The sequence below is a fragment of the Nomascus leucogenys genome, chromosome 19, assembly GCF_006542625.1.
Source record: "Nomascus leucogenys isolate Asia chromosome 19, Asia_NLE_v1, whole genome shotgun sequence".
NCBI lineage: Eukaryota > Metazoa > Chordata > Mammalia > Primates > Hylobatidae > Nomascus > Nomascus leucogenys.
In genome coordinates this window covers 61,721,616-61,746,919 of record NC_044399.1, presented here as the reverse complement: position 1 = coordinate 61,746,919, position 25,304 = coordinate 61,721,616, and the positions used below count along the sequence as shown (strand labels likewise).

Below are 25,304 nucleotides of genomic sequence, written 5' to 3'. Positions count from 1 at the left end.
GCCTGAGCCCAGGAGTTCAAGACCAGCCTAGGCAACATAACGAGACCCATCCTGTCTTTACAAAATAATAGAAAAAATTAGCCGGGCATGATGGCGCATGCCTGTAGTCCTAGATACTTGGGAAGCTGAGGTGGGAGGATGGCTTAAGCCTGGAAAGTCGAGGCTGCAGTGAGCCATGATTGTGCCATTTTACTCCAGCCTGAGTGACAGAACAAGACCTCTGTCTCCAAAAAATAAAAAAGACACTTTTACTAAAGGTAGTTTTCCACAAGTATAAAACTGAAAAAGGTTAGTTTTCACAGTTGCAATGCAGTAATTTCAAAATGATTTTCCCCAAAATAACTGATCAGCAGCTGGCATAGCTCACAGGTGCTTACCAGAGAGGCTACTGCGCTACTGCCACCACCACAGTTAATATGGAGGCTTTTTCTGTCTACACCCAGATAGATATTACAATAAGGGCTTGCATGCATGAGCTCCAACACTGCAACGATTCATTAGCATTATTAAATCTCTTCTGGTTTTGCCACTCAGCCACCCTTTTGTTGGGGTGGGGTCTTACTCCCTTTCTTCGTTTGATAGCCCCTGGTTACCAGATACAGGTTATTGACCCAGCTCTCTCAGTATTCACAGCTATAACCTTTTTATGTTTTCTGGGTCATTATTTCCCACAGAACACCACCACCCCACATGATGTGATTACATGCTCTTTGGAAACAGTATTTCTTGTTTAAAAAAGTATAGCGAATATTTCATGAGTCAACTGTGTAAAATGCTGTTAGAGGTTGAGTAAGCCAAGGTGCCTTAGGGATTTTCAGTGAATTAGTGAGGGGGCAGAAACATGGTTACACAAAGTTGAAGATACAGAAGGTGAGGAAGTGGCATTAGTACAAGGGCAACCTTGTTTTTAAAATTTGTTTATAAAGTGGAATCGTGAAATGGGTCGGTAGGGCTAATGAGGATCAGAGAAGGGAGGGTGCAGTACCGTAAGACAAAGGATGGATGCTTGCCAAGCTTCATAAAGTTATACTGACAGAAAAGGAATAAATTGAGTGTTGACAGTGAGATAGGAAGCACTATTCCACCAGAGAGAATATTGCCAGGGCTTTTCTTCCCGTTTCCCCTAAAGAATGTGGAATCAAGGTCCTGTAATACCCTTTTAGCTAGAGATCATAGGGACCATCTATGTTTTAAACAAGTTTCAGCTACAATTTTTTTTTTTTTTTGAGATGGAGTCTCACTGTGTTGCCCAGGCTGGAGTGCAGTGGTGCGATCTTGGCTCACTGCAAGCTCCGCCTCCCAGGTTCATGCCATTCTCCTGCCCCAGCCTCCTGAGTAGCTTGGATTACCAGCACCCGCCACCACATCAGCTAATTTTTTGTGTATTTAGTAGAGACGGGGTTTCACCGTGTTAGTCAGGATGGTCTCAATCTCCTGACCTCATGATCTGCCTGCCTCAGCGTCCCAAAGTGCTGGGATTACAGACGTGAGCCACGGCGCACGGCCTCAGCTGCAAATTTTTAACAGTTTTATTCCTAATTGCCAAATAGTATTTATAACTTTATCTTTAGAAATTAGATATGTTACTGTTTAAAATATTCAGCCCTACATTAATGTAAGAGATAAGGTGATACTTACACAGTGTACCTTAACCTTTGCCAGATTAGCAGCCAGTTGCCCATGATGATAGAGGAGAGAGCTCTAGCAGGAAGTTCTGTGGGGCAGGGATGTTTGTTATTCTGAAACAGTCGTTTCTGTCCTAAAATTGTCTGGGACAGTTTCACTCCTCTCTGTGGCACACCGATCCTTGTTAAGATCCAGCCATGTCGGTGTTCTCTTCTGTACATTCTTGTTGCATGTTTCAAAGTACCTGTCTCAGAATGTATTTGCAGATCTGAGACTTGCCACATGCACCCTCACCTTGACCTGAGCCGTAGGTTGCTTACCCCCAGGTAGGCTCAGTTTTGGGTTGGTCAGCACTTCTGGTAGGCTAGCCCTGCCCTCGTTAGCTTTTAAGTTATTACTTTGAAGATTTTTCCGCCAATTTTACATTTCTCTGGTTGTTTCACTGGGAATTTGGGAGAGGTGTGAGTTAAATGAATTTAGACCATCATCTCACGCCACCAAATTTATCATAGTGTCTTAATTGTTTGTATACTTATTCCATTTATTTGTGTCAAAATAGAGGGGCAGCTTTTCAGAAATTAGGTAGTGTTAGTTTAAGGGCTCTCTGTGTAAAACTGAATGCCTTTTGAGCTGATACCAGGTGAGAGAAGACGACACTGGGGTTTTGCGCAAAAGAGTGATGCCAGATTTCAGTTGTGACATGATTACTCTGGTTGCTCTGTTGAGAATAGTTTGTAAGGAGACAAGCGAAGAAGCAGAGAAACCAGTTAGGAGGTTGTTTTAATAATCCCATTGGCTTGGACTAGGCTACAGTGAGGAGGTGGGGAGAACGGATTAGTTTCTGGATGTACTTTTGAAGGTAAAACCATGAGATTTTGGTGATGGATTGATTGTGGGGATGAGGAAAGGACAATAATCAAGGAAAACACGTTCTGACCTGTGGAGTTGCCATTTGCTGTGATAGGCATGACTGAAGGAGAAGCAGGTTTTGAGGGGAAAATCAGGACATGGCTGAATTTGAAATACCTATTAGGTGTCTAAGCAGAGATCCAAATGAGATGTCCAAGTAAAGTGGATAGTTAGACATACAAGTCTGGAGTTTAGGAAAAAGATCTGGGTTAAAGATAGAGAATTTGCTGTATAGAAAAAAAGTTTAGAAATACTTATTTTTAAAAACAGAATTGAGTTGCAAGGTTAAGATTTTCAAAATCTATGTATCAACTCTCTTGATTTTACCCTGGTGGATACAGAGATCCAACTAATTTGAAAATCACTTTGCTTCTCTGCTATGTAACCAAGCTCTAGTCAGGAGGGTTTAGCTCAGGTAATCTCACAGCCATTATGGCATGTTTACTTAAAGATTCTTTAGAGTTCTGCTGAAGTTTATGCTTGATCCTGTCAACATGAGTTTGATTACTCTCCCTATCCTCTACTCCTAGCCTCCTTTTTATAGGAAGTAATTTTTATTCAGCTTATAAATGTATAGTTTGTGGCTGGGCGTGATGGCTCACGCTTGTAATCCCAACACTTTGGGAGTCCAGGGCGGGTGGATCACTTGAGGTCAGGAATTCGAGACCAGCCTGGGCAACATGCTGAAACCCTGTCTCTATTGAAAATGCAAAAATTAGCCTGGAGTGGTGGTGCACACCTATCATCTCAGCTATTCTGGAGGCTGAGGTAGAAAAGTCGCTTGAACCTGGGAATCAGAGGTTGCAGCGAGCCTAGATCATGCCACCGCACTCCCACCTGGGTGACAGAGCAAGACCCCGTCTGGAAAAAAAAGAAAAAAGAAAGAAGAGAGAGAAAGAAAAGGAAGGGAGAGAGGGAAAAAAGAAGAAGAAGAAGGAAGGGAGGGAGGGAAGGAAGGAGGGAAAGGAAGGAAGGAAAGCAGGAAAAGCCAGACTGGACGCAGTGGCTCATGCCTAGAATCCCAGAGCAAGACTCCATCTCAGAAAAAAAAAAAAAAAAAGTGTAGTTTGCTATTGATAGATTCTAAGTTTGCAAAGTTTGATTTTTTTAAACCTGTTGCTATAGGGAACTCTGAAAATGAGTTTTAGACTCATAGGAAAATGAGACAGATGTTTATATTTTTGTTAAAATTGTGTTCAGAGGTTATTATTGGCAGGAATTTTAACTCCTCTCTCCAAATTCTAATAGAGACTACCGCAACCCATTTTTGTAGTTCAGCTTGTTATCATTCCATGGAGAGTGAGTGTGGTTCTCTATATGTTTTTGTTGAAGTAGTGAATACATATTGGAGATTGGAAATCAAAAACCACTGTTGAATGTTATTATTTAGGATCTAGGATTATGCCATACGTAATAGTTTGATTCTGTGTACATTGTTCTTGCTAGCAGTAAGAATTTCTTCCCCTAGTAAATGCTGCATTTTTCCAATGTAAACTGCCATCTGGTAAGTAAGTCTGTCACTGTGCGGGTAGAATTACTGTGGTACTTGCTAGTTACCTGCAGTAAAGCAAGTCACGTTAGAAACCATATTCTTCATTTCCAAATGCTTGATTACTTTTCACAGGAATTCATGCCCTTCGTTTATGCTAACACCATTTTCCCCTTTATGCCAGCGTGTTTTTATTCCCTAAAGGTATTCAGAAGCATATACTTAGGTAAATATAGCAATTTTGAAATTGGAGGAATTTCTGACTAAACTGTTAGCTAGTCACTAGATAGAAAGAATGTTTTAGACAAGTTAAAAAATTTATTATATCAGCAAGAGCTCTAGCCCCAGAGTGCTCTGCCCCTTTGTACCTATGTGACTCTAGGTGGGTTGTTTCACTTGGTGAGCCTTGGTTTCCACATTCATGAGAGTGGGGACAGTAATACTTAGGTTGCATGGTTAATAAGAACTGGGTATGTGTGTAAAGTCCCTGGAGTGCAGAGTCAGGCACGAAGAGTGCCCAATAAATGGTAGCCACTGTTATCTTTATTGCCATCGCCATAGTGTGTTTTTTGGTGATTGACAGCTTTCACTCTTCAGGAAGTTAGTCTGAAATTCAGTTGGCTTAGGAGCACTAATTGTTAATAAATTTTGATAAGATAGGCTTAAGGTATTTTCTGTTTATTTCCTGAAGTATATTTTTAAAGAAAATATCGTCCAGTGGTGAAACGGTATTTCATTTTCTTCCTCTTGTAAATTTTTATTTACAGTTGCTGCTTGTTATTAAATTTAGTAATTTAGTTTTTTGGCAACTTATTTTCTGCTGAGTGGGAACTTGTCAGTTTCTCTGTTTTCTAAAAAGGTGAACATTTAAACAAATATAATTAGCACATATATATAGTTAGATATTCATTTATATATAGTAATAATGAATCTCAGCATAAACTATTATTTGATCTTGCCAAAGGGGACCCATATGAAACTGAATCCTGTTCTTAAATTATGTTGAAATACACTTACCAGGTCAAGCATGGTGGCTTACACCAGTAATCCCAGCACTTTGGGAGGCTGAGGGAGGAGGATTGCTTGAGCCTGGGAGGTTTGAGACCAGCCTGGACAAAAACTTTAAAAATTTATACAAAAAGTTAAAAAACTGAAAAATTTGATTTTCTACAAAAAAATTTAAAAATTAGCCTGGCACGGTGGCATGCATTGTAGTGTAATCCCAGCTATTCAGGAGGCTGAGGTGAGAGCATCGCTTGAGCCTGGGAGTCGAGGCTGTAGTGATCCGTGATCATGCCACTGCACTCCAGCCTGGGCAACAGAACGAGATCCAGTCTTAAAAAAAAAAGCCAGGTGCAGTGGCTTATGCCTATAGTCCCAGCACTTTGGGAGGCTGAGGTGGGCAAATCGCTTGAGCCTAGGAATTTGAAACCAGCCTGGGCAACATGGTGAAACCTCATCTCTACAAAAAATACAAAAAAAAATTAGCCAGGTGTGGTGATGTGTGCTGGTAGTCCAAGCTACTCAGGAGGCTGAGGTGGGAGGATCGCTTGAGCCTGGGAGGCATAGTTTGCAGTGAGCCAAGATTGCACCACTGCACTCCAGTCTAGGTGACATAGTAAGACCCTGTCTCACAATAAAAATAAAAATTAAAAAAAAAAAAAAAAAAAAGAAATACACTTAACTTTTACTTTTTTCTTTGAATTTTCATTTTGTTTTATATGTGTTCTAGAATATTCATTCATACTGAATAGCTTGTTATTTGACAGAAATGTTTCATGTTATATTAACTCCCTGACAGAATTAAACTTGTTTCATTGGCTCTCAAGTATTGAGTTTATAGAAGGGGGGAAAAGGAAAAACCTGGATAACGAGCCATTGAGAATATTTGTGTCTGTGTAGGGAACTTTTAGAAGGGTTTCTTTTGAAGGGGTGGACCTCTTTTGCTCCAGCCACCCTGTGGAGTTGAGGGATGTAACTTGGAACCTTCATCCTAGACCATGTGGATTGATTGGCACTTCTCTTTACAGATTTGCCTGAAACAAAAGTAGTTCCAAGCATCTCTTGTTTAAATTGGAGGTAATTCCTTACTCTTTTGAATGTCAGTGGCAGTTGTTATGATAGGTCTTTATGCATATTGCATAAAGGTGAGGTCCTCTAGTTGCTGCTGATTGCACTTCCTCTCTGCTCACCACTGCCTGGTCAGTATACAGTGTGGTGAGAGGTTCTGCTGGACAGGTACCAAACACCTCTAGACTCTAATGCAGCAACTCTGTCCATTTCTTTGGATCATTTCCACACTTTATGCAGAGCCAGGAGCTGTTTCCTTCTTTACACTGATGGGTTTAAGCAGGTGCTGCAGTTGTTTCTTATTCCCTATCACCAAAGAAAGGGGAGTGAAGTTATCTGTTGGCTGGATTTTAGACAGCAGGGAATGTGTGGGATTACTTTGAAGCTCTGATTGGCATTAGAAGCAGAAAAGTATTGGGGAAATAAGATTAGCATGTGTTACCCAAGTCTAAGGGGATACTGAATCTCTTTCCTTACCTTCTGCTAAGTTGACATGTCCCCGTCGTATCTTTAGGCCATAAACCATTTTCTGGGTTACACAGCTCCCTTGCTAGGCAAAAGGAACGATTTGTCCTTACTGTGCCATCTTACTGGTTCAGAGTGACACATGGATGCTACATTGGTTGCAGGGTTAGGTAATTAGCATTTAAACAGGTCTTGTGACCACTGTAGTGTCCCAGGGAGTCAGAGCTGAATAAAACTTGTCCAATTATAAAGCAGACCTACTCATGGTTTGAAAGTTTAAATTTTAAAATCTCCCTAGTTTATCAGTTTTCTCTAGCAATAAATACCCAGAAGAAAGAGAAACTGGCAGTTAGCCAGGGTGAGAAGTTAGGAAGGTCAGATAGAGCAAGTGAAGGACTCATGGTATTGAAATGCTTTAGCAAGTAGAATAGTAGGTACAGTTCTCACTGGACTGTGAAAATTTGATAGAATAAGGGTTCGAAGGTCACGATGAGGACAAAGCAGGATCAGCCACAATGAAGGTGTGCAATGGGTGGTTGTAGTTGGAGAGAAGACTTTCTGATTTTAGGATCTAGGAGGCAAAGCAGGGCCCACTACTAATGAGGAGGCAGTTGTGATTTTCCATGTGGGGAGTTTAATGGCCATGACCTAAAAGTATTTTAACTGTGAGATGTTATGTTGATTGAGTGGCGAGTGTTAGAAAAGCCATTGACATGCATTTTGAAATCTGAAAAATAATGTCAAGGCATAATGGGCCATGTGATGCTATCACTTATATTTTCTAGGTAATATTTAAGAAGTCATTCCATAACACCAAAAGAGAATGTCGACATAGGGAGATTTTATGAAACGTGAAAAAGGAATTATTTTTAAAATATCACAATTCAGCAATGTTCTGGAAGTGGACCAAGAAGGATTCATTTTCTTCTTTCCTTCCCCCTTGGATTAGAAGGAGGCATAATGTGGGTGGGACTTCTTTTGGGGAGGTGAATAAGGCCTTCGTTATCTTAAGGAAAAAGCTAAGTGTTGGTTTTGATGAATAGGTAAAAGACTTTGGAGCGCTATTAAGAAGGGAAATTTTTCTTAAAATTAGTGAGTTACTTCCATGTTGTCTGGTGAAAACAGGTAAGAGGACAGGTAGAGTTACTATGAGGCAAGATTGACATTAGTCTGGATCAGAATGAACAGTCGAGATTGGAGGCTAAAAACTTTTCAGATAACTGGAATAAAGGAATTTGATTTTTGTTTTATCCAACATACGCATACACCTACCATCATGGTCCAGACACTCTCCTGGGAGCTGGGGATGCTTAGAGAAGTAAGATTGGATTCTCGTTCTTGATGAGATGATAACACAGAGAGCCAGATGGATGCTGATAAGCAGGCACTAAGCCACCTAGTGACAGTGCTACAAGCAGGTGTGGGCTGTGGTGGAGAGGGAAGGACATGGGCCCAGAGTTCCTCTGTGGAAATCAAGAGAGGCTTCACAGGAGATGTAGCATTTTGACCTGAATTGTAGAGATTATGTGGGACTTTATCAGGCAAGGGAAGGGTAGAAAGCTATGCAAGTGCTGGGCATGTTTAGGTGAGTCCAGAACAGTGAAGAGGATGTGGCAGGATGGTGTTTGGAGGGAGGTGTGCAAGGGCCAGCCTGCTGTGCTGGAAAGATGTGTTGGAGTTCTGTTTTAATTTGGTTATACAGTTTTGATTTCTGAATTAAATAAAAATGTAGGCCAGTCACAATGGCTTGTGCATGTAATCCCAGCACTCAGGGGAGACTGAGGTGGGAGAATCACTTGAGGTCAGGAGTTCGAGACCTGTAGCCCCAGCTACCTGAGAGACTGAGGTGGGAGGATTGCATGAGCCTGGGAGTTTGAGGCTGCAGTAAGCTATCATCATGCCACTGTACTGTAGCCTGGGTGACAGAGTGAGATGTTGTCTCTTAAAAACAAAATACAGCCGTTCCCCCTTATTCACAAGGGGATATGTTCCAGCACTCCCAGTGGATGCTTGAAACCACAGATAGTACCGAACCCTAATATACTATGATATATATATATCTCCACACATACATATACATACACATACATACACACACACACACCCCTATGATAAACTTTGATTTGTATATTAGGCACAGTAAGGAATTAACAGTAACAAATAATAAAATAGAGCTATTATAGCAATATACTGTAATAGAAGTTACATGAGTGTGGTCTTTTTTCAAATATCATACTGTACTGTACTACACTTACCCATTTTCATACTGCAGTTGACTCCAGGTAACTGAAACCACAGAAAGAGAAACTCCTGATATGGTCGGGACTACTATAGTAGCATTCAGTGCATACTTAGTTTCACTTTTTTCTTTTAGAGTCACAGGTTTTGCAAATGAGACATCAGAGATAAAAGGATTCCTGATGTGACTGCTCAGCTTAGAAATACTTAAGCATTTTGCTTCTTTTCACCTTATTATATCTTTAGTATTTTTCCAAATTACTTCAGTCTTAGTAATGACCATAGCTGTTTACATATTCCATTAAGTAGACTTTCACTCAAAATTATAATTGCATAAAGATGTTTCTAATAGCATTATAGATAGTGATGAAAAAATTGGAAACGTATTAAGTATCTACAACATGATAAATTATGTATGGGTTATCAAATTTTAAGGTAGAATTAGAATGCTTGAGTGACAGATTAAACGTGGAGGTTGCCAAAAAAGGGAACCAACCCCAGATTTCCGAGTAGAATCTTAACATTTTCACTTTCTCATGGGTCCAAATGCTATGAGCATTTGTGTCTGTGTGTAAGACCCTTCAAGCAGTACATATAGAATGCATTAAAAACCTCTAGACTGGTTTTTTACACACGATCACCAGTTACATTGTAAATGACTAACAATCATTTAAAATTTTTTTAGATAGACATAATTTATCACACTATAAGGAGCTATTTCTGTTGCCTTTGAATTTTACAAATGATCATTCATTCTAGCAGCAAATTGCTCGACCCTCACAAGAAGAAAAAGTAGAAGAAAAAGAAGAGGATAAAGCAGAAAAAACAGAAAAAAAAGAAGAAGAAAAGAAAGATGAAGAAGAAAAAGATGAAAAAGAAGACTCCAAGTGAGTTAAATAATTAGTTATATAATAAGTTAAATGTTTATTTTTATTTTATTTTTATTTTTGTAGATTTAGGGAGTACAGTTGTCACATGGATATATTGCATAGTAGTGAAGTCCGCTTTTAGTGTACCATGGCCTAAATAGTGTACATTATACCCATTATACCTCACCCACCCCCTCATACCCTCTCACCTTTTTGAATCTCTAGTGTCTATTATTCCACTCTCTATATCCATGTGTCCACATTATTTAGCTCCCACTTACACGTGAGAACATGTGATAGTTGACCTTCTGTTTCTGAGTTACTTCACTTAAGATGATAGCCGTTAGTTCGATCCATGTTGCTGCAAAAGTATAGTTGTTTTTTTTTTTTTTTGTGATGGCGTCTCACTCTGTTGCCCAGGCTGGAGTGCAGGGGCATGATCTCGGCTCGCTGCAAACTCCGCCTCCCGGGTTCACGCCATTCTCCTGCCTCAGCCTCCCAAGTAGCTGGGCCTACAGGTGCCCACCACCATGCCCAGCTAGTTTTTTCTATTTTTGGTAGATACGGGGTTTCACCATTAGCAAGGATGGTCTCCATCTCCTGACCTCGTGATCCATCTGCCTTGGCCTCCCAAAGTGCTGGGATTACAGATGTGAGCCACTGCGCCCAGCCTAGTAATTTTTAAATAATGAAATTTAATCTGCTGAAATTTTATTTTATTTATTTTCGAGACAGAGTCTCACTCTGTTGCCCAGGCTGGAGTGCAATGGCGCAATCTCGGCTCACTGCAACCTCCGCCTCCCAAGTTCAAGTGATTCTTGTGGCTCGGCCTCCCAAGTAGGTGGGATTACAGGTGTGTGTCACCGCGCCCGGCTAATTTTGTGTTTTTAGTAGAGATGGGGTTTCACCATGTTGCCCAGGCTGATCTTGAACTGCTGACCTCAGGTGGTCCACCCGCCTCAGCCTCCCAAAGTGTTGGGATTATAGGCGTGAGCCACCACGCCTGGCCGAAATTTTAGAAACATCTAATAGTTACATGATTAAGTTGATGTTATTAAGGAATACAATATTATAGTAAATGTAGCTTTTGACTTAATGAACTTATTTGCAAGTCATGAGCTATTATTACTTTTCAGAAGGGATGGGTTATAGTAATATATACTTTCTTCCAGGATATATTGAATGTAATTTAATTTTTGATTTGGAAGATTCCTCAGGTTCTGTTTTTGAGCCTCAGGTGGTATATATTTAGATAGTATAAAAATGCTAAGAGAGGAAGAGTTCATTTTTATATTTTAGATTCCAGCTTTATTGACTTTGTCATATAAAATGGAGTTTTGGGTTTGTTTGTTGTTGTTATTGCTGTTTTCTTGGTTATAAAATGACATTGTAGAAAAACAGGAAAAGAAAGAAAAATATAATGAAAATTAACCTATGATTCTGCCACTCAGGGAGTTATTGTTGATGCTTTTGTGGACATACAGGGGTGTGGTAGGAGTGGGGGCATGACAGTTGGTTTGGTTGTTTTTTTTTTCCAAAAACTAGCTTTGTAAATTACATGGAACAAAATTCACCAGTTTGCAATGTGTACATTGATGTGTTTTGACAAGCATATGCACTTGTGTAACTATTATCAGAATTGTGATGTAGAATGTTTCCATCACCCCAAACAGTTCCCGTATACTACTTTGCAGTCAGTTTCTCTTTCCTCATTTGCAGCCTCTAGCAGTCATGTATCTTTTTTGCTTTCTCTAGAATTACATAAAAATGAAATCATACAGTATGTATGGCTTCTTTTATTAGCATGAATGCCTTTGAGATTCACTTAGGTTGTTGAATGTATCAGTAGTTTGTTCCTTTTTAATATTTATTATGTCATTTCTATAGTCCTTGTGGAACTATTTAAGATTTACCTAGTTTTGTGGAAGCTAAAGTAGCTAGTCACTTGCCATGGTTTTAAAAGAGGCAGATATTCCTCTCATTGTAATTTTATACCTTAGGAAGATACCTGTAAGGGAATATATTTTTTTCTTTTAGTTTAGGTTAAACATTTTTTGGGCCATGTAGCCAGTGGTTCTTCTCACGTGGAACTCTGTCATAACTTGATTTTATTTTTTTTGTTAAAATTTCTAAACTATTTAACAAGCTTTCATTTATTATCTATGTGAGCTAGGTCTTAGGGAGAATGTGAAAATACATAAGATGTATACTATTCCCAGGTAGTTCATGATTTAGTAGGGGAAAACTAGGTAAAGTACAAGTATTACTTTAAGAACTAGAAGCCTGGCAAGTAAGAAGTCAGCAGACAACCAGTTAAGTGCTTTGGCAGATTAAGAAGAGGTCGTGGCTACTTCTCTGTGGATAATTTGGAGGACATTAGCAGATGCTAGTGGTTTATGTGGGTAGGGTAGAGGGAATCACATGAATAGCTAGTGGAAGATAATGATTTCATTAGACTTAACATAGTGTGCATCAAGAAGAGAAGTGGAAGGTGGATTGGAGTTAAATTATGTAGAGGTTTAATGAAAGCCAAAAATGGTAGACTTCATTCAGGAGGCTGTGCTGTGTGTCTGTCTGGGAATAGTTAGAAAGGGATTAGAATGGATGGAGTGGTTTATTGCCAAAGCTATCCTGCTAGAATGTTGATTCATTGGCAAGGTAGAATGAATAGACTAGAGATATGAATCAGGGAGGCCAGTATGAAAGGCCAGGATTGGGGTACTAAGGTGTTGAGTAAGTGTAGTGGTGGTAGAAATAGAGATGGTAGAATTAGTGAGAGAGGCATTTCTGAGATGAAATAACCAAAACTTGGCATTAGATCACATGTAGGAAGTATGGGAAAAGGGAGAGAGCAAAGGATGATATCAAATCTGTAAACCTGAATGATGATGAACATCGTAGGAGTGTTAACAACAAATGATTAGAGAATGACGTGGAGCAAGGAGCAGAGGTGAGGATGAATATGATTTTGGATATGTTCAGTTTCTGTTGATGGGAAATCCAGGTGGCCCTTCCAGCAGGTAGTTGGGAAGACAAGCCTGAGTCTTTGGAGTTGGGGTGTGAGTCCAAAGATAGAGATTGGAGTCTTCCCAGTAGAACTTAACGAGAATCGGTAACCTCACATAGCTCTAAGGCTGTAGGGGAGAGCCTTGGGAAATCCTTGTATGAAAGGATGAGAGGAGCCCAGCACAGTTGCTCACTCCTGTAATCCCAGCCAAGGTGGGAGAATTGCTTTAGCACAGGAATTCATGACCACCCCGGGCAATATGGTGACACCCTGTCTCTGCAAAAAATGCAAAAATTAATCAGGTATGGTGGCACGTGTCTGTAGTCCCAGCTCCTCGAGAAGCTGAAGTGGGAGGCTCACTTGAGCCCGAGATTGAGGCTGCAGTGAGCTGTGTTCGTGCCACTGCTCTCCAGCCTGGGTGACAGAGTGAGACACTTTCTGAAAAACAAAAAAACAGAAACCCAAAAGAAAGGATGAGAGGAGAAAGGTCTATCCCCAGAAGGAAAGCCAGAGTAGCAGCAAGGATATTTCAAAAGCTAAGTTTAAAGTGATATAAAAAGAAGAATTAACTGCAGCGTCAGTTGTGACAGAAAGACTTGTGGGGAAAATTGAGAAGAGGTCATTTGATTTTGCAGTTTGCAAGTCACTGGTGACTTTTGAGAAAACATCTTTTAACAGGAGGCTGCAGAATAGAAGCCAGCTTTATAAGGGAATAAGTAAGTAAAGGGAAAGGACCATGTAGTAACTTCAATTTAGTACTGAAGGGGAGAGAATTATTTTTGAAAAAAATCAACATCTTCCATTAAGCAAGAATAATTGAGTCTTTGAGTATTGCCATCTATCCATTCATTTGCAAAAATGTACATTGAGTACATTTCCTTAAATACAACAACCATGGGAGGTAAGTAGTACAGAGAATGGTATTCCAGTATTACATGTAGTACTGTCGCTATTAATAGGAACCACCATGTTTCTACGTGCCTGAGACGATGGTAAGCACTTTATATCCTGAGGGAGTTTTAGCTTGAATAATAGCGAACTGTTACTTGATGCTAACTGTGTTCCATGCACTGTTCCGGGTACTTTATTTAACTCCTTCAGTCCTGGCAACAGTCCCATGAAATAAACTCTTTTTCTCATTGTACAGATGAGGAAACTGAGGCCCATGGCAGCGAGGCAGCTTGTCCAGGGTCATCACATGGCTAGTAAATCACAACTGTGGTACAAATCCAGGCAGCCTGGCTCCAGAGGCCATTTCCTAAGCATTAACCATTACTGCCCAATTTGTACATAATTAGTATCAGACATGATTTAGAGTATTGAGTTTGGTTTTATAAAACAATATTGTAGATTATTACTATAAAACTATTGTGGATTATTAGTATAGAAAAGGCATCTATCATGAAGATCATCTATTTTAGCTTCTTCGTTTCATACATGAGGCAACCTAGACCAAAGGCAAATAAAACCCCAGAATTCCTGCCTTTTGGTGTAGGCTGTTGTCTCTGGATTGCAAGTCTGGGGCTTTTCTGCTGTCATTTGTTACTTTCTCATGGAGTAGTTCTGGTTTCTAAATCAGTTGGTTTGAAATGTGTTTAAATTTTAAGTCCATTAACATGTAAAATAGGTCTTATAAAATATCTTACTTTTAGCTGGTCAAAACTCTTAAAAACTATGGTATGGCAGAATTGTTGATAAATTTTTTTTTTTTTTTTTTTTTAGTAACTGAGAGATTAGGTAGTTTTATTCAATTTCTATTTAGATAGTATTCAAAACTAAAACCTTCTTTGATGTATGTATTCTTTGGAATCACACAAGTTTTCATTTGCTTTTGTGTCCAGAGAAAATACCAAGGAAAAGGACAAGATGGATGGTATAGCAGAAGAAACTGAGGAAAGAGAGCAAGCCACACCCCGGGGGCGAAAGACTGCCAACAGTCAGGGCCGCCGTAAGGGCCGGATCACTAGGTCCATGACAAACGAAGCTGCAGCTGCCAGTGCTGCAGCCGCAGCGGCCACTGAAGAGCCCCCACCACCTCTGCCACCGCCACCAGAACCCAGTGAGTGGAAACGATTGGCATAAACAGGCCATAATTTTGTTTGGGATTCTGTTTCACTGCTAGGATAGGGTAGAAGGGACTTTTAATATTGACAACCTAGAAATAATCCTGAAGTGTGGTCTTTAAATTTTTTAAACTTCAAGGTCAAAGTTTTTTGAAAAAGAACATCACCCACAGTCTTGCCACCCCAATATAGCTGTTTTTTATTTAGTTGTTACGCTAGTGTGCATGTTACTGTGTCTTCTGATATCGTAACTTGGTATATATCATAAATATTTTCTAATTTCTAATAATTACTGTTTTTATTTTTTAATAGCTGTGTAATATTGAGGCATGACTTCTTTAACCATTCTCTTATTGCTGAATGATTGGGTTGTCTGTCCTCTTCCCTGCTTTTAAACCAATGTATATAGCACTGTAATAAAAAAATCTTTATTCACATAGTATTTTCTTTGTGTTAAATTATTTTTCATGGAATAAAATTCTTAGGCAAGGGAATACTGTATCTAATAGTCCAAGCATCTTTCTCTCTCTCACTAAGTATTGTCTCATTAGTTTATAAAAAGGCTAGATTAATGATAGAGTACCACTGTTAATGATTCAGAGGTATCATTGTTACTGAAGTATGAAAGAAAATGCAGTTTAGGAAATGGCAAGAATGAGATAGGGGCACTAACTAGATAGGAGGAGGAAAGATAGGCTGGGGCAGGTCACGATGGGCCTTGTTTGAAATGTATTTTGCTTTGATTATGAAGTGGGGAACTTGTGGAGGTTTTTAAATAGAGGAATGCTGTGATTAGATTTGTGTCTTAGAAAGATAACTGATAGCAATTGTGGAGGTCAGTTTAGACAGAATAAAGGCTGGAGGCAGAGGGCCCAGCATGTATGCAGTGGCCCAAGCAAGGAGGGGATGGATTCAGAGTTGATGCATGTCATTGGATGTGAGTGGTAAATAGGAGGCAGGATTCAAAAATTAGTCTGTCAGTCTAAGGAGCCTATTAGTAACTTGAGTGACTGGGTGAATGGCGGTACTATAAATTGAGAAAGGGAATATGGCAGGAGCTCATATCAGGCCTGATGTTCTCAGATTTTTTTTTTTTTTTCCCTGAAGCAAAAGAGAACATACGCAGTTCATGATCCATCTTTACCCACTGGATGTCAGACACTCAGGGATGAACTAAAGGGGCTCCAGGAGTTAGGACAAGATGGAGGCTCAGAGGAGAGGAGAGGGAATTGTGCTTGGACAGGAAGGAGGAAGGTTGCTTCTTCCTTTGACACTGCAGGAGAGGAGAGGTGGAGATCACTAAGTGGGAAGCTACTGGGTGAGGTGGGACTTCTCCAGAAAAAAGCTAAAAATGTTTAAAAATGTAGACATGAAAAGAACTTTTAAGAACATTGAAAAAGATCATAATATTGAAGTGTTGACTTGTTTCTTCTAGTTTGGTGGAGGAGAGGTTACTATCTTATTTCTGCAGTTTCTTTCACCAAATGCTTTTACATAGTCTTTTATGTCAGATAAAGAGATTATATAATTATATAATTGGTTTGAATAAAGGATTTAACTTTGTTTTTCTCTGCCTGATTGGGTTCTCTCTTTAGTTTCTACAGAGCCTGTGGAGACCTCTCGATGGACAGAAGAAGAAATGGAAGTTGCTAAAAAAGGTAAATTGTAGTAGTTCCGGTTTCTCAGGTTTTTGTTTTGTTTTTTAGGGTTATTAGTAATGAGTGAGATGGAACTAATTTTTTTAATTGGAAAATATTTCTTTCAAAAAGGCAAAAGGACTCAGAAGTGACTTTAAGAGTTCTTTTCTGGTAGTATGGTACCCAATAAAGTACCCCCAGTGTGCCTTGTTTAAGATGCCCAGTTTTGAGGGATTTAAGATTCTCTCTGCAGTTTTATTTTGAATGTCATTTAATTAAAGAACAAGTAGGTCCTTTTCACTTTTTTAGAATAATTATGAATCTATGCTATTAAAATTGTTTTGGAATGAATGTTGATATAAAGTCTATATTTCTATTACTTAAAAGTTGTATTTAATAGGATAGGATGGTAAATTTGTCAGTTTGCATTTGGTAAGTCATTTAATTATAAACCACTAGCAGATTGCTCTGTGATTCAGAGGAAAGAGCATGAAGTTTGTAACTAAGCCAGCGAAGGTTTGAGTCCTGTCTCTGCCACTTTCATAGCTTTGTGGCCTTCCTCTTACTCTGGCACTTCATGGACCTTGTGCTTTTCTGTTGTTGCTTGTTAATGTACTATAATTTGAAATTGAACTAAAATTTCTAATAGGATAAATAATTGGTAATATTGAGAAAGATTAGCTAATTTTTTGGTGGTTAAATACTTACCTTGCAGTTGTAAAGATAAATTATTGTAAATAGCTTGACATTTGAGTGACGCATTTCAGATTTTTTTGTATCACCCCCATATATGTATACAAATGCATAGATACATATTCTTTGCACATATGTGTGTTTATGTGTGTGCATATATATATAGAGTAGAGAAGTGTTAAATTGCATAGGTTTCTGTAATGCATTGTATTACCATAGGATTTTTTTAATTGGCTAGTATTTTTCTGATGGCATTGCTTGATTGTGAATTGACTGAGGACAAATACGGATTATAAGTGGAGTCATATATATATATATCTTTAAATTGTGTTCATCATTTATATATGATTACCTTATTGGCTTGATATATTGTGTCCAGAGATCTAGATGTACCTGATCATTTAGTTTGCAAGTATTTGAGCTATTACTAATGTGTCTAATGTTGTCCTAGCCCTGTGAGAGATACATAGGAAGGACAAGGTTTAGCCCTTCTGTTAATGAGCATGTTTTAAATTTGAGGGGGAAAAATACAGAACTGTAAATGAGTTTTGTTTCAACAAGTATTTTTATAAGTATCAAAGTATATATGATAAGTAATTGAAAGCACACTTCTAGTGTCAATGGTTGTGAATACAATGATTAAGTTAATTTATTATTTCTCTTGTTTGCTTGATCAGGTGACTGTTCAATTAACATTTGGTCTGTTTTTAAAATGCAGGTCTAGTAGAACATGGTCGTAACTGGGCAGCAATTGCTAAAATGGTGGGAACGAAAAGTGAAGCTCAATGTAAAAACTTCTATTTTAACTATAAAAGGCGACACAATCTTGACAACCTCTTACAGCAGCATAAACAGAAAGTGAGTATATCAGGGGTGGTGACTCTTTTACTTATTGTTTTTTACTTAGAGTGTTGTTGTTATTTGAGATGGAGTCTCACTCTGTCACCCAGGCTAGAGTGCAGCTGTGCAATCTTGGCTCACTGCAAACTCTTCTGCCGGGTTCAAGCGATTTCCTGCCTCAGCCTCCCGAGTAGCTGGGACTACAGGTGCCCGCCACCATGCCTGGCTAATTTTTGTAGTTTTAGTAGAGACAGTGTTTCACCATGTTGGCCAGGCTGGTCTCAAACTCCAGACCTCAGATGATCTACCTATCTCAGCCTCCCAAAGTGCTGGGATTACAGGTGTGAGCCACTGCATCTGGCCTTGATGGTTTTTTTTTTTTCTTCTGAGCTTCAGAGATTGGTTTTAAGAGAAACCTTTTTGTATCTTATATTTTCATTTACTGCACTTATATGTAAAAGGTATGCTAAATTTTTAGTATAGGCTAGCTGTTTCTCAATTTATTGCTCAAGGAGTAAAGTTTCTATTTGTATTCCTAACAGTCTAAACAAGGCCCATCATGACCTGCCCCAGCTTATCTTTCCTCCTCCGAAGTTTCTATTTGTTGTAAAAGGAATTAAATACTCTTGAATTACTGTAGGCTGGATTTGAAAAATATAAACTTTTTGGAGGTTGAATTGAAAACTTTAGTTGGAGGTCTGTTGATAATACCGAGTGAATTGATTTGGTATATTAGACATTTTTTCAGAGAGAAGATAACATGGTATAAATATTAAAAACCAGGGGGTATAACATTATTAGAAATTCCTTAACAAGAAAGTCCAGTGTAGTGGTTGTCAAAGACCATAGAGCTTTTGGATGATTCCATGAGGTCAAGACTATTTTCATAAAAATATCAATCAAATGTTATTTACTTTTTTTCAGTATATGACATTTGCATTTATGTTGTCAAAGCTGTGGTAGATAAAATTGCTGATGCCTTAGCATAAGTCTTGGCAGGGAACCAAACGGTGCTAGTATTCAATGTATTTTTCATCTCTGAGCATTTGTAGTTTTTTCTTAAAATGTCACTTAAGAATGTCCTTGATGATGCAGTAAAAGTTAGTTTTATTAAATCTCACCCCTTGAGTATGTCTTTTTATACTTAGTGTCATGTAATGGGAAGTAAACATAAAGTTCTTCTGCTCTATACCAAAATATGATGGTTCTCTCAAGGAAAAGCACTTTGGCAATTGTTCGAGTTCTAAGTTGCACCAGCCTCCCCTTTTTCATGGAATGTCATTTTAGATTGAAAGAATGACAGACAAACTGTATTTTCAGACTGGGATTTTGAGAGACAGTTTCTTGAAAATTAGTGAATGAGGCTGTCTTTCAAATAAAATAACTGATGGTGTTTGTTGCCACTTTAAAATTTTGAGTTTTCAAGCAAAAAATGAGAATTTTGGAAAATATGTTTCTCTAACCATGAGCTTCACACCTTCTCATTACAGATTTTCTGATGAGATCAGTGGTAATAATAGCAAATGTGATAGTTGTTACTGTGTGATGAAATGTATCCAAATTTGAAAAACTTGCTTTGACTCAGTACTTTCCAAATGGCCATTTCATGATGTTATAATGTGATATGGTTTGGCTTTGTTGCCACCCAAATCTCATCTTTAATTGTAACTCCCACAATTACCATGTGTCATGGGAGGGACTCAGTGGGAGATAATTGAATCATGGGGCAGGTCTTTTTCTCATGCTATTCTCGTGATAGTGAATAAGTCTCACGAGATCTGATGGTTTTATAAAGAGGAATTTCCCCTCACAAGCTCTCTTTTTTTGCCTGCCCCATCCATGTGAGATGTTACTTGCTCCTCCTCGCTTTCTGCCATAATTGTGAGGCCTCCCCAATCATGTGGAACTGTAAGCCCTTTAAGCCTCTCTTTCTTCCCAGTCTTGGGTATGTCTTTATAAGCAGCATGAAAATGGACTAATACAATAAATTGGTACCGGTAGAGTAGGGCGTTGCTGAAAAGATACCTGAAAATATGGAAGCGACTTTGGAACTGGGTAACAGGCAGAGGTTGGAACAGTTTGGAGGGCTCAGAAGAAGACAGGAAAATGTGGAAATGTTTGGAGCTTCCTAGAGACTTGTTGAATGGCTTTGACAAAAATGCTGATAGTGATATGAACAATAAGATCCAGGTTGAGGTGATCTCAGATGGAAATGAGAAACTTGTTGGGAATTGGAGCAAAGGTGACTCTTCTGATGTTTTAGCAAAGAGACTGGCAGCATTTTGCCCCTGCCCTAGAGATTTGCAGAACTTTGAACTTGAGAGAGATGATTTAGGGTATCTGGCGGAAGACATTTCTAAGCAGCAAAGCATTCTAGAGGTGACTTGGGTGCTGTTAAAGGCATTCAGTTTTATGAGGGAAGCAGAGCATAAAAGTCTGGACAATTTGCAGCCTAACAATGTGATAGAAAAGAAAATCCCATTTTCTGAGGAGGAATTCAAGCCCGCTGCAGAAATTTGCACAAGTAATGAGGAGCTGAATGTTAATTTCCAAGACAATGGGGAAAATTTCTTCAGAGCATGTCAGAGGTCTTTATGGCAGCCCCTCCCATCACAGGCCTGGAGGCTGAGGAGGAAAAAAATCATTTTGTGTCCTGGACCCAGGACCCCTTTGCTGTTTGCAGCCCAGGGGCTTGGTGCTCTGCACCCCAGCAGCTCTAGCTGTGGCTGAAAGGGGCCAAGGTACAGCCTGGGCCGTGGCTTCAGAGGGTGCAAGCCCCAAGCCTTTGCAGCTTCCATGTGGTGTTGAGCCTGTGGGTACACAGAAGTCAAGAATTGAGGTTTGGGAACCTCTGCCTAGATTTCAGAGGATGTATGGAAACGCCTGGATGTCCAAGCAGAAGTTTGCTACAGGGGTGGGGCTCTCATGGAGGACCTCTGCTAGGGCAGTGCTGAAGGGAAATGAGGGATCAGACTCCCTACTAGTGCACTGCCTAATGGAGCTGTGAGAAGAGGGCCACCGTCCTCCAGAATGGTAGATCCACCTACAGTTTGCACCGTGCGCCTGGAAAAGCCGCAGACACTCAATGCCAGCCTGTGAAAGCAGCCAGGAAGGAGGCTGTACGCTGCAAAGCCGCAGGGTTGGAGCTGCCCAAGACCGTGGGAACCCACCTCTTGCATCAGCATGACCTGGATATGAGACATGGAGTCAAAGGAGATCATTTTGGAGCTTTAAGGTTTGACTGCCCTGCTGGATTTTGGACTTGGATAGGTCCTATAGCCCCTTTGTTTTGGCCAATTTCTCCCATTTGCAACAGCTGTATTTACCCAATACCTGTGCCCCCATTGTATCTAGGAAGTAACTAGCTTTCTTCTGCTTTCACAGGCTCATAGGGGAAGGGACTTGCCTTGTCTCAGATGAGACTTTGGGCTATGGACTTTTGGGTTAATGCTGAAATTAGTGAAGACTTTGGAGGACTGTTGGGAAGGCATGATTGGTTTTGAAATGTGAAGACATGAGATGTGGGAGGGGCCAGTGGCAGAATGATATGGTTTGTCTGTGTCCCCACCCAAATCTCATCCTGAATTGTAGGTCCCACAGTTCCCATGTGTTGTAGGAGGGACCCAGTGGGAGATAATTGAATCATGGGGCAGGTCTTTCTCATGCTATTTTTGTGATAGTGAATAAGTCTTACGAGATCTACTGGTTTTATAAAGAGGGGTTCCCCTGCACAAGCTTTTTTTTTTTTTTTTTTTTTTTCCTGCCACCATCATGTAAGATGTTACTTGCTCTTCCTTGCCTTTTGCCATGATTGTGAGGCCTCCCCAGCCATGTGGAACTGTAAGTCCATTAAACCTCTTTTACTTCCCAGTCTCAAGTATGTCTTTATCAGCAGCGTGAAAACGAACTAATGCATAATGGATCATGCATTGATAAAAGATTGATAATGTTTTTTAATATACCAAATGTAAGATAGATTATAGATTTTTTTCTTTTTTCTTTTTTCTGTTTTTTGAGATGGAGTCTCGCCCTGTCGCCCAGGCTGGAGTGCGGTGGCATGATCTTGGCTTACTGCAACCTCCGCCTCCCAGGTTCAAGCAATTCTCCTGCCTCAGCCTCCTTAGCAGCTGGGATTACAGGCGCATGCCACTATGCCCGGCTAATTTTTGTATTTTTAGTAGAGACGGGGTTTCACCATGTTGGTCAGGCTGGTCTTCAGCTCCTGGCCTCAAGTGATCTGCCTGCCTCGGCCTTCCAAAGTACTGGGATTACAGGCATGAGCCATTGCGCCTGGCCAGATTATAGATTTTAACAGAGTATAAAGGGTTCCTTGATATGGTATCAGATTTCATATTGTAACTAACAAATAAGAAGTGACACTTGGTGAGTTTTGGTACAGTATCAAAAAGTAATATTCATAAGTATCTGAAAAATCTGTTAAAATATTCTTCCCTTTTCCAACTACATATCTGTATGAAGCTACATTGTTTTCTTATACTTCAACCAAAACATTAGATGACCTAATGTAATCCACAGATTAGATCATATGTGGAAGCACCTTGAGAATTGTGCTGTCGCTGTTAGATCAGACATGGAAGAGATTACCAAAAAGGGAAGGTTGTGCCACTGTTTTAGTAAGTCATTTTGTTTTTGGAAAATGGTTACTTTTCATTAAAAAAATAAATTCTTGGCCAGGCACGGTGGCTTATGCCTGTAATCCCAGCACTTTGGGAGGCTGAGGGGGCGGAACACAAGGTCAGGAGATCGAGACCATCCTGGCTAACATGGTGAAACCCCGTCTCTACTAAAAATACAGAAAAAAATATTAGCCGGGCGTGGCGGTGGGTGCCTGTAGTCCCAGCCACTGGGGAGGCTGAGGCAGGAGAATGGCGTGAACCCGGGAGGCAGAGCTTGCAGTGAGCCGAGATCGCACCACTGCACTCCAGCCTAGGCGACAGAGAGAATGAGTAGACGTATGGGTAATTTTTAACAGGGCAGTAATATATTTTCCTCTCCTGAGGAGTCTCACTGGGAGAGGCTGATAGCTGAAGTGAGGTGAAACGTAGGCTCTGTAAGGGGCACAAGACAGAGGACCATCAGGGCTGGGACTTCCAGAACCCTGGGTCTGCAAACACAGAAGATATTAAGCCTTCTATTTAATAACATGAAGTTATAAATATAATGTAAATAACTAATGTCTCATAGTTAAATGTGTACACACGTACTCTTAACGTATATGCGACCCCAGTAGAAGAATGAGCAATTTTGCATAAACATACTTTGCAGAAGGGGGCATACTATTTTTTTTAAAAAGGAATTAAAAAAAATTTTTTGTTTTTTTTGAGCGAGTCTCACTGTCATCCAGCCTGGAGTGCAGTGGCATGATCACGGCTCACTGCAGCTTCAGCCTTTTGGGCTCAAGCAATCTCCCTGGTTTAGTCTACTGCGTAACTGGGACTACAGGAGAGCACCAGCACACACAGCTAATTTTTTTATTTTTTGTAGGGGCAGGTGTCTGACTTTGTTGCCCAGGCTAATCTCAGACTCCTGGGTTCAAGTGATCCTCCCACCTCAGTCTCCCAAAGTGCTGGGATTATAGACATGAGCTCCTATGCTCACGACTGTAATCCCAGCACTTTGGGAGGCCAAGGTGGGTGGGTCACGAGGTCAGGAGTTCAAGACCAGCCTGGCCAAGATGGTGAAACCCCGTCTCTACTAAAAACATGAAAATTAGCTGGACCTGGTGGCGGGTGCTTGTAATCCCAACTACTCGGGAGGCTAAGGCAGAGAATTGCTTGAACCCGGGAGGTGGAGGTTGCAGTGAGCTGAGATCGTGCCACTGCACTGCAGCCTGGGTGACAGAGCAAGACTCTGTCTCAAAAAAGAAAAAAAGAAAAAGAAATTGAGTGGTAAAAAGAAATTCAATAATAATATCAATGGTGAGTTGTTGCTTATAAAATTGCATAATTCTTAATGCTAGTGAAGGAAGTTTCTTGCAGCATTATTTATACCAAAAATTGAAAATTACCAAAATGCCTTAAAATAGGAGAATTTTAACTATATGTCAACATAATATATGTCAGCATTATGTCAACATAATGTTTTCATGGGATCATTAATAAAAATAATTAGGAAGAATTTGTAACATAGTGATATGTTCTGCTTATGGCTACATTATGTTAAAAAAGTGAATATGTAACTACATAGGGCTTTCCTGGTTGTGTTTACATGTATACATAAATATTTATATTCATGTATATGCCTCTGAAAGATTGAAAGGAAATGTACCGGTATATTTAGAATCTCTTACTGTTGGAATAATGAGCAGTGATTTTTGTAGTGTCATGTCTTCCACATTTCAAGGTATATATTTTCTTTAGAAAATATTGCACTCTAGCCTGGGCGACAGAGCGAGACTCCGTCTCAAAAAAAAAAAAAAAAAAAAAAAAAAATAAACATATATATTGTTTTTATTAGATACATTATCTGGAGTGAGTAAAAAGCATAGAGACATGTAATTTTTGGCTGTTTGTACATGTATAGTGGTGAGTAGTTCCAAAAACGGATCAGATGTAACTTCTGCTTAGTTTGATAAAGGCGAGCCATCTACACAAAATTTGGCCAGTTAGTGATTATGGAGAGGTATTTATCTGCACTTTAACCAGAACTATTGTCAAACATGTGACCTACTTGTCTGATGTGTGTGTGTGCTTATCAATGTTCTACATTATTTCAGAAATGAAATTTTTATTTCTTTTTAGTTATTTAAATCAAATAATACTCTTTACTCCTTTAGACTTCACGAAAACCTCGTGAAGAGCGAGATGTGTCTCAATGTGAAAGTGTCGCTTCCACTGTTTCTGCTCAGGAGGATGAAGATATTGAAGCCTCCAATGAAGAAGAAAATCCAGAAGACAGCGAAGGTATCTCAAAATTTTAAATTTAGTTTTGACATCTGCTATCCAGAATAAATAATTTTTAGTCATTTGACTGTGTAGGAGTTGCTTCATTGAGGAAACTGTGTGCCAGTGTTTTCATGGTGTGGAGACTTCAAACTTGGACATAATGTTTTTATTCATTTAACCAACAAATATTTATGTAGCACCTAGGATGGTCCAGAAGATCTTGGAAATGGCAGTCCTGCTTCAGACATCAAGTGCCAACATCAGTAAAATACCTGTGTGTCTGTGTCATTGCCATATTTATTTGTTCAATTAGTATAGTTGGTTACATTTCTCTTTATTTTATTGCCTTAAGTTTGATTTATTTTCATATTTTTACAGAGATTTATATGTACTGTAGTAATGTTTTTATGTAAAAAGAATTAGTGACCCTAGAGGCACCAATAGAAAAAAAAAAACCCACGAAACTTAAGGAAATTTAAGAAATAATGTATCT

The 25,304-nt window shown here is 39.5% G+C and overlaps 1 protein-coding gene across 12 annotated transcripts in view; it reads left to right on the top strand.

Annotated features, from left to right (window-relative positions):
• The window catches only part of NCOR1 (nuclear receptor corepressor 1), a 185,631-nt gene that overhangs the window by 83,100 nt on the left and 77,227 nt on the right, over positions 1–25,304 (top strand). For 7 of the 12 annotated variants that reach the window (XM_030799740.1, XM_030799745.1, XM_030799748.1 and 4 more), the window contains 5 exons: positions 9,557–9,684; positions 14,515–14,732; positions 16,332–16,394; positions 17,785–17,924; positions 24,703–24,829. In XM_030799740.1, coding sequence (XP_030655600.1) covers positions 9,557–9,684; positions 14,515–14,732; positions 16,332–16,394; positions 17,785–17,924; positions 24,703–24,829 — 676 coding nt within the window. The remainder of the gene's footprint in view (positions 1–9,556; positions 9,685–14,514; positions 14,733–16,331; positions 16,395–17,784; positions 17,925–24,702; positions 24,830–25,304) is intronic. The other 5 variants (XM_030799750.1, XM_003262619.4, XM_030799747.1 and 2 more) reach the window with 1 other exon arrangement.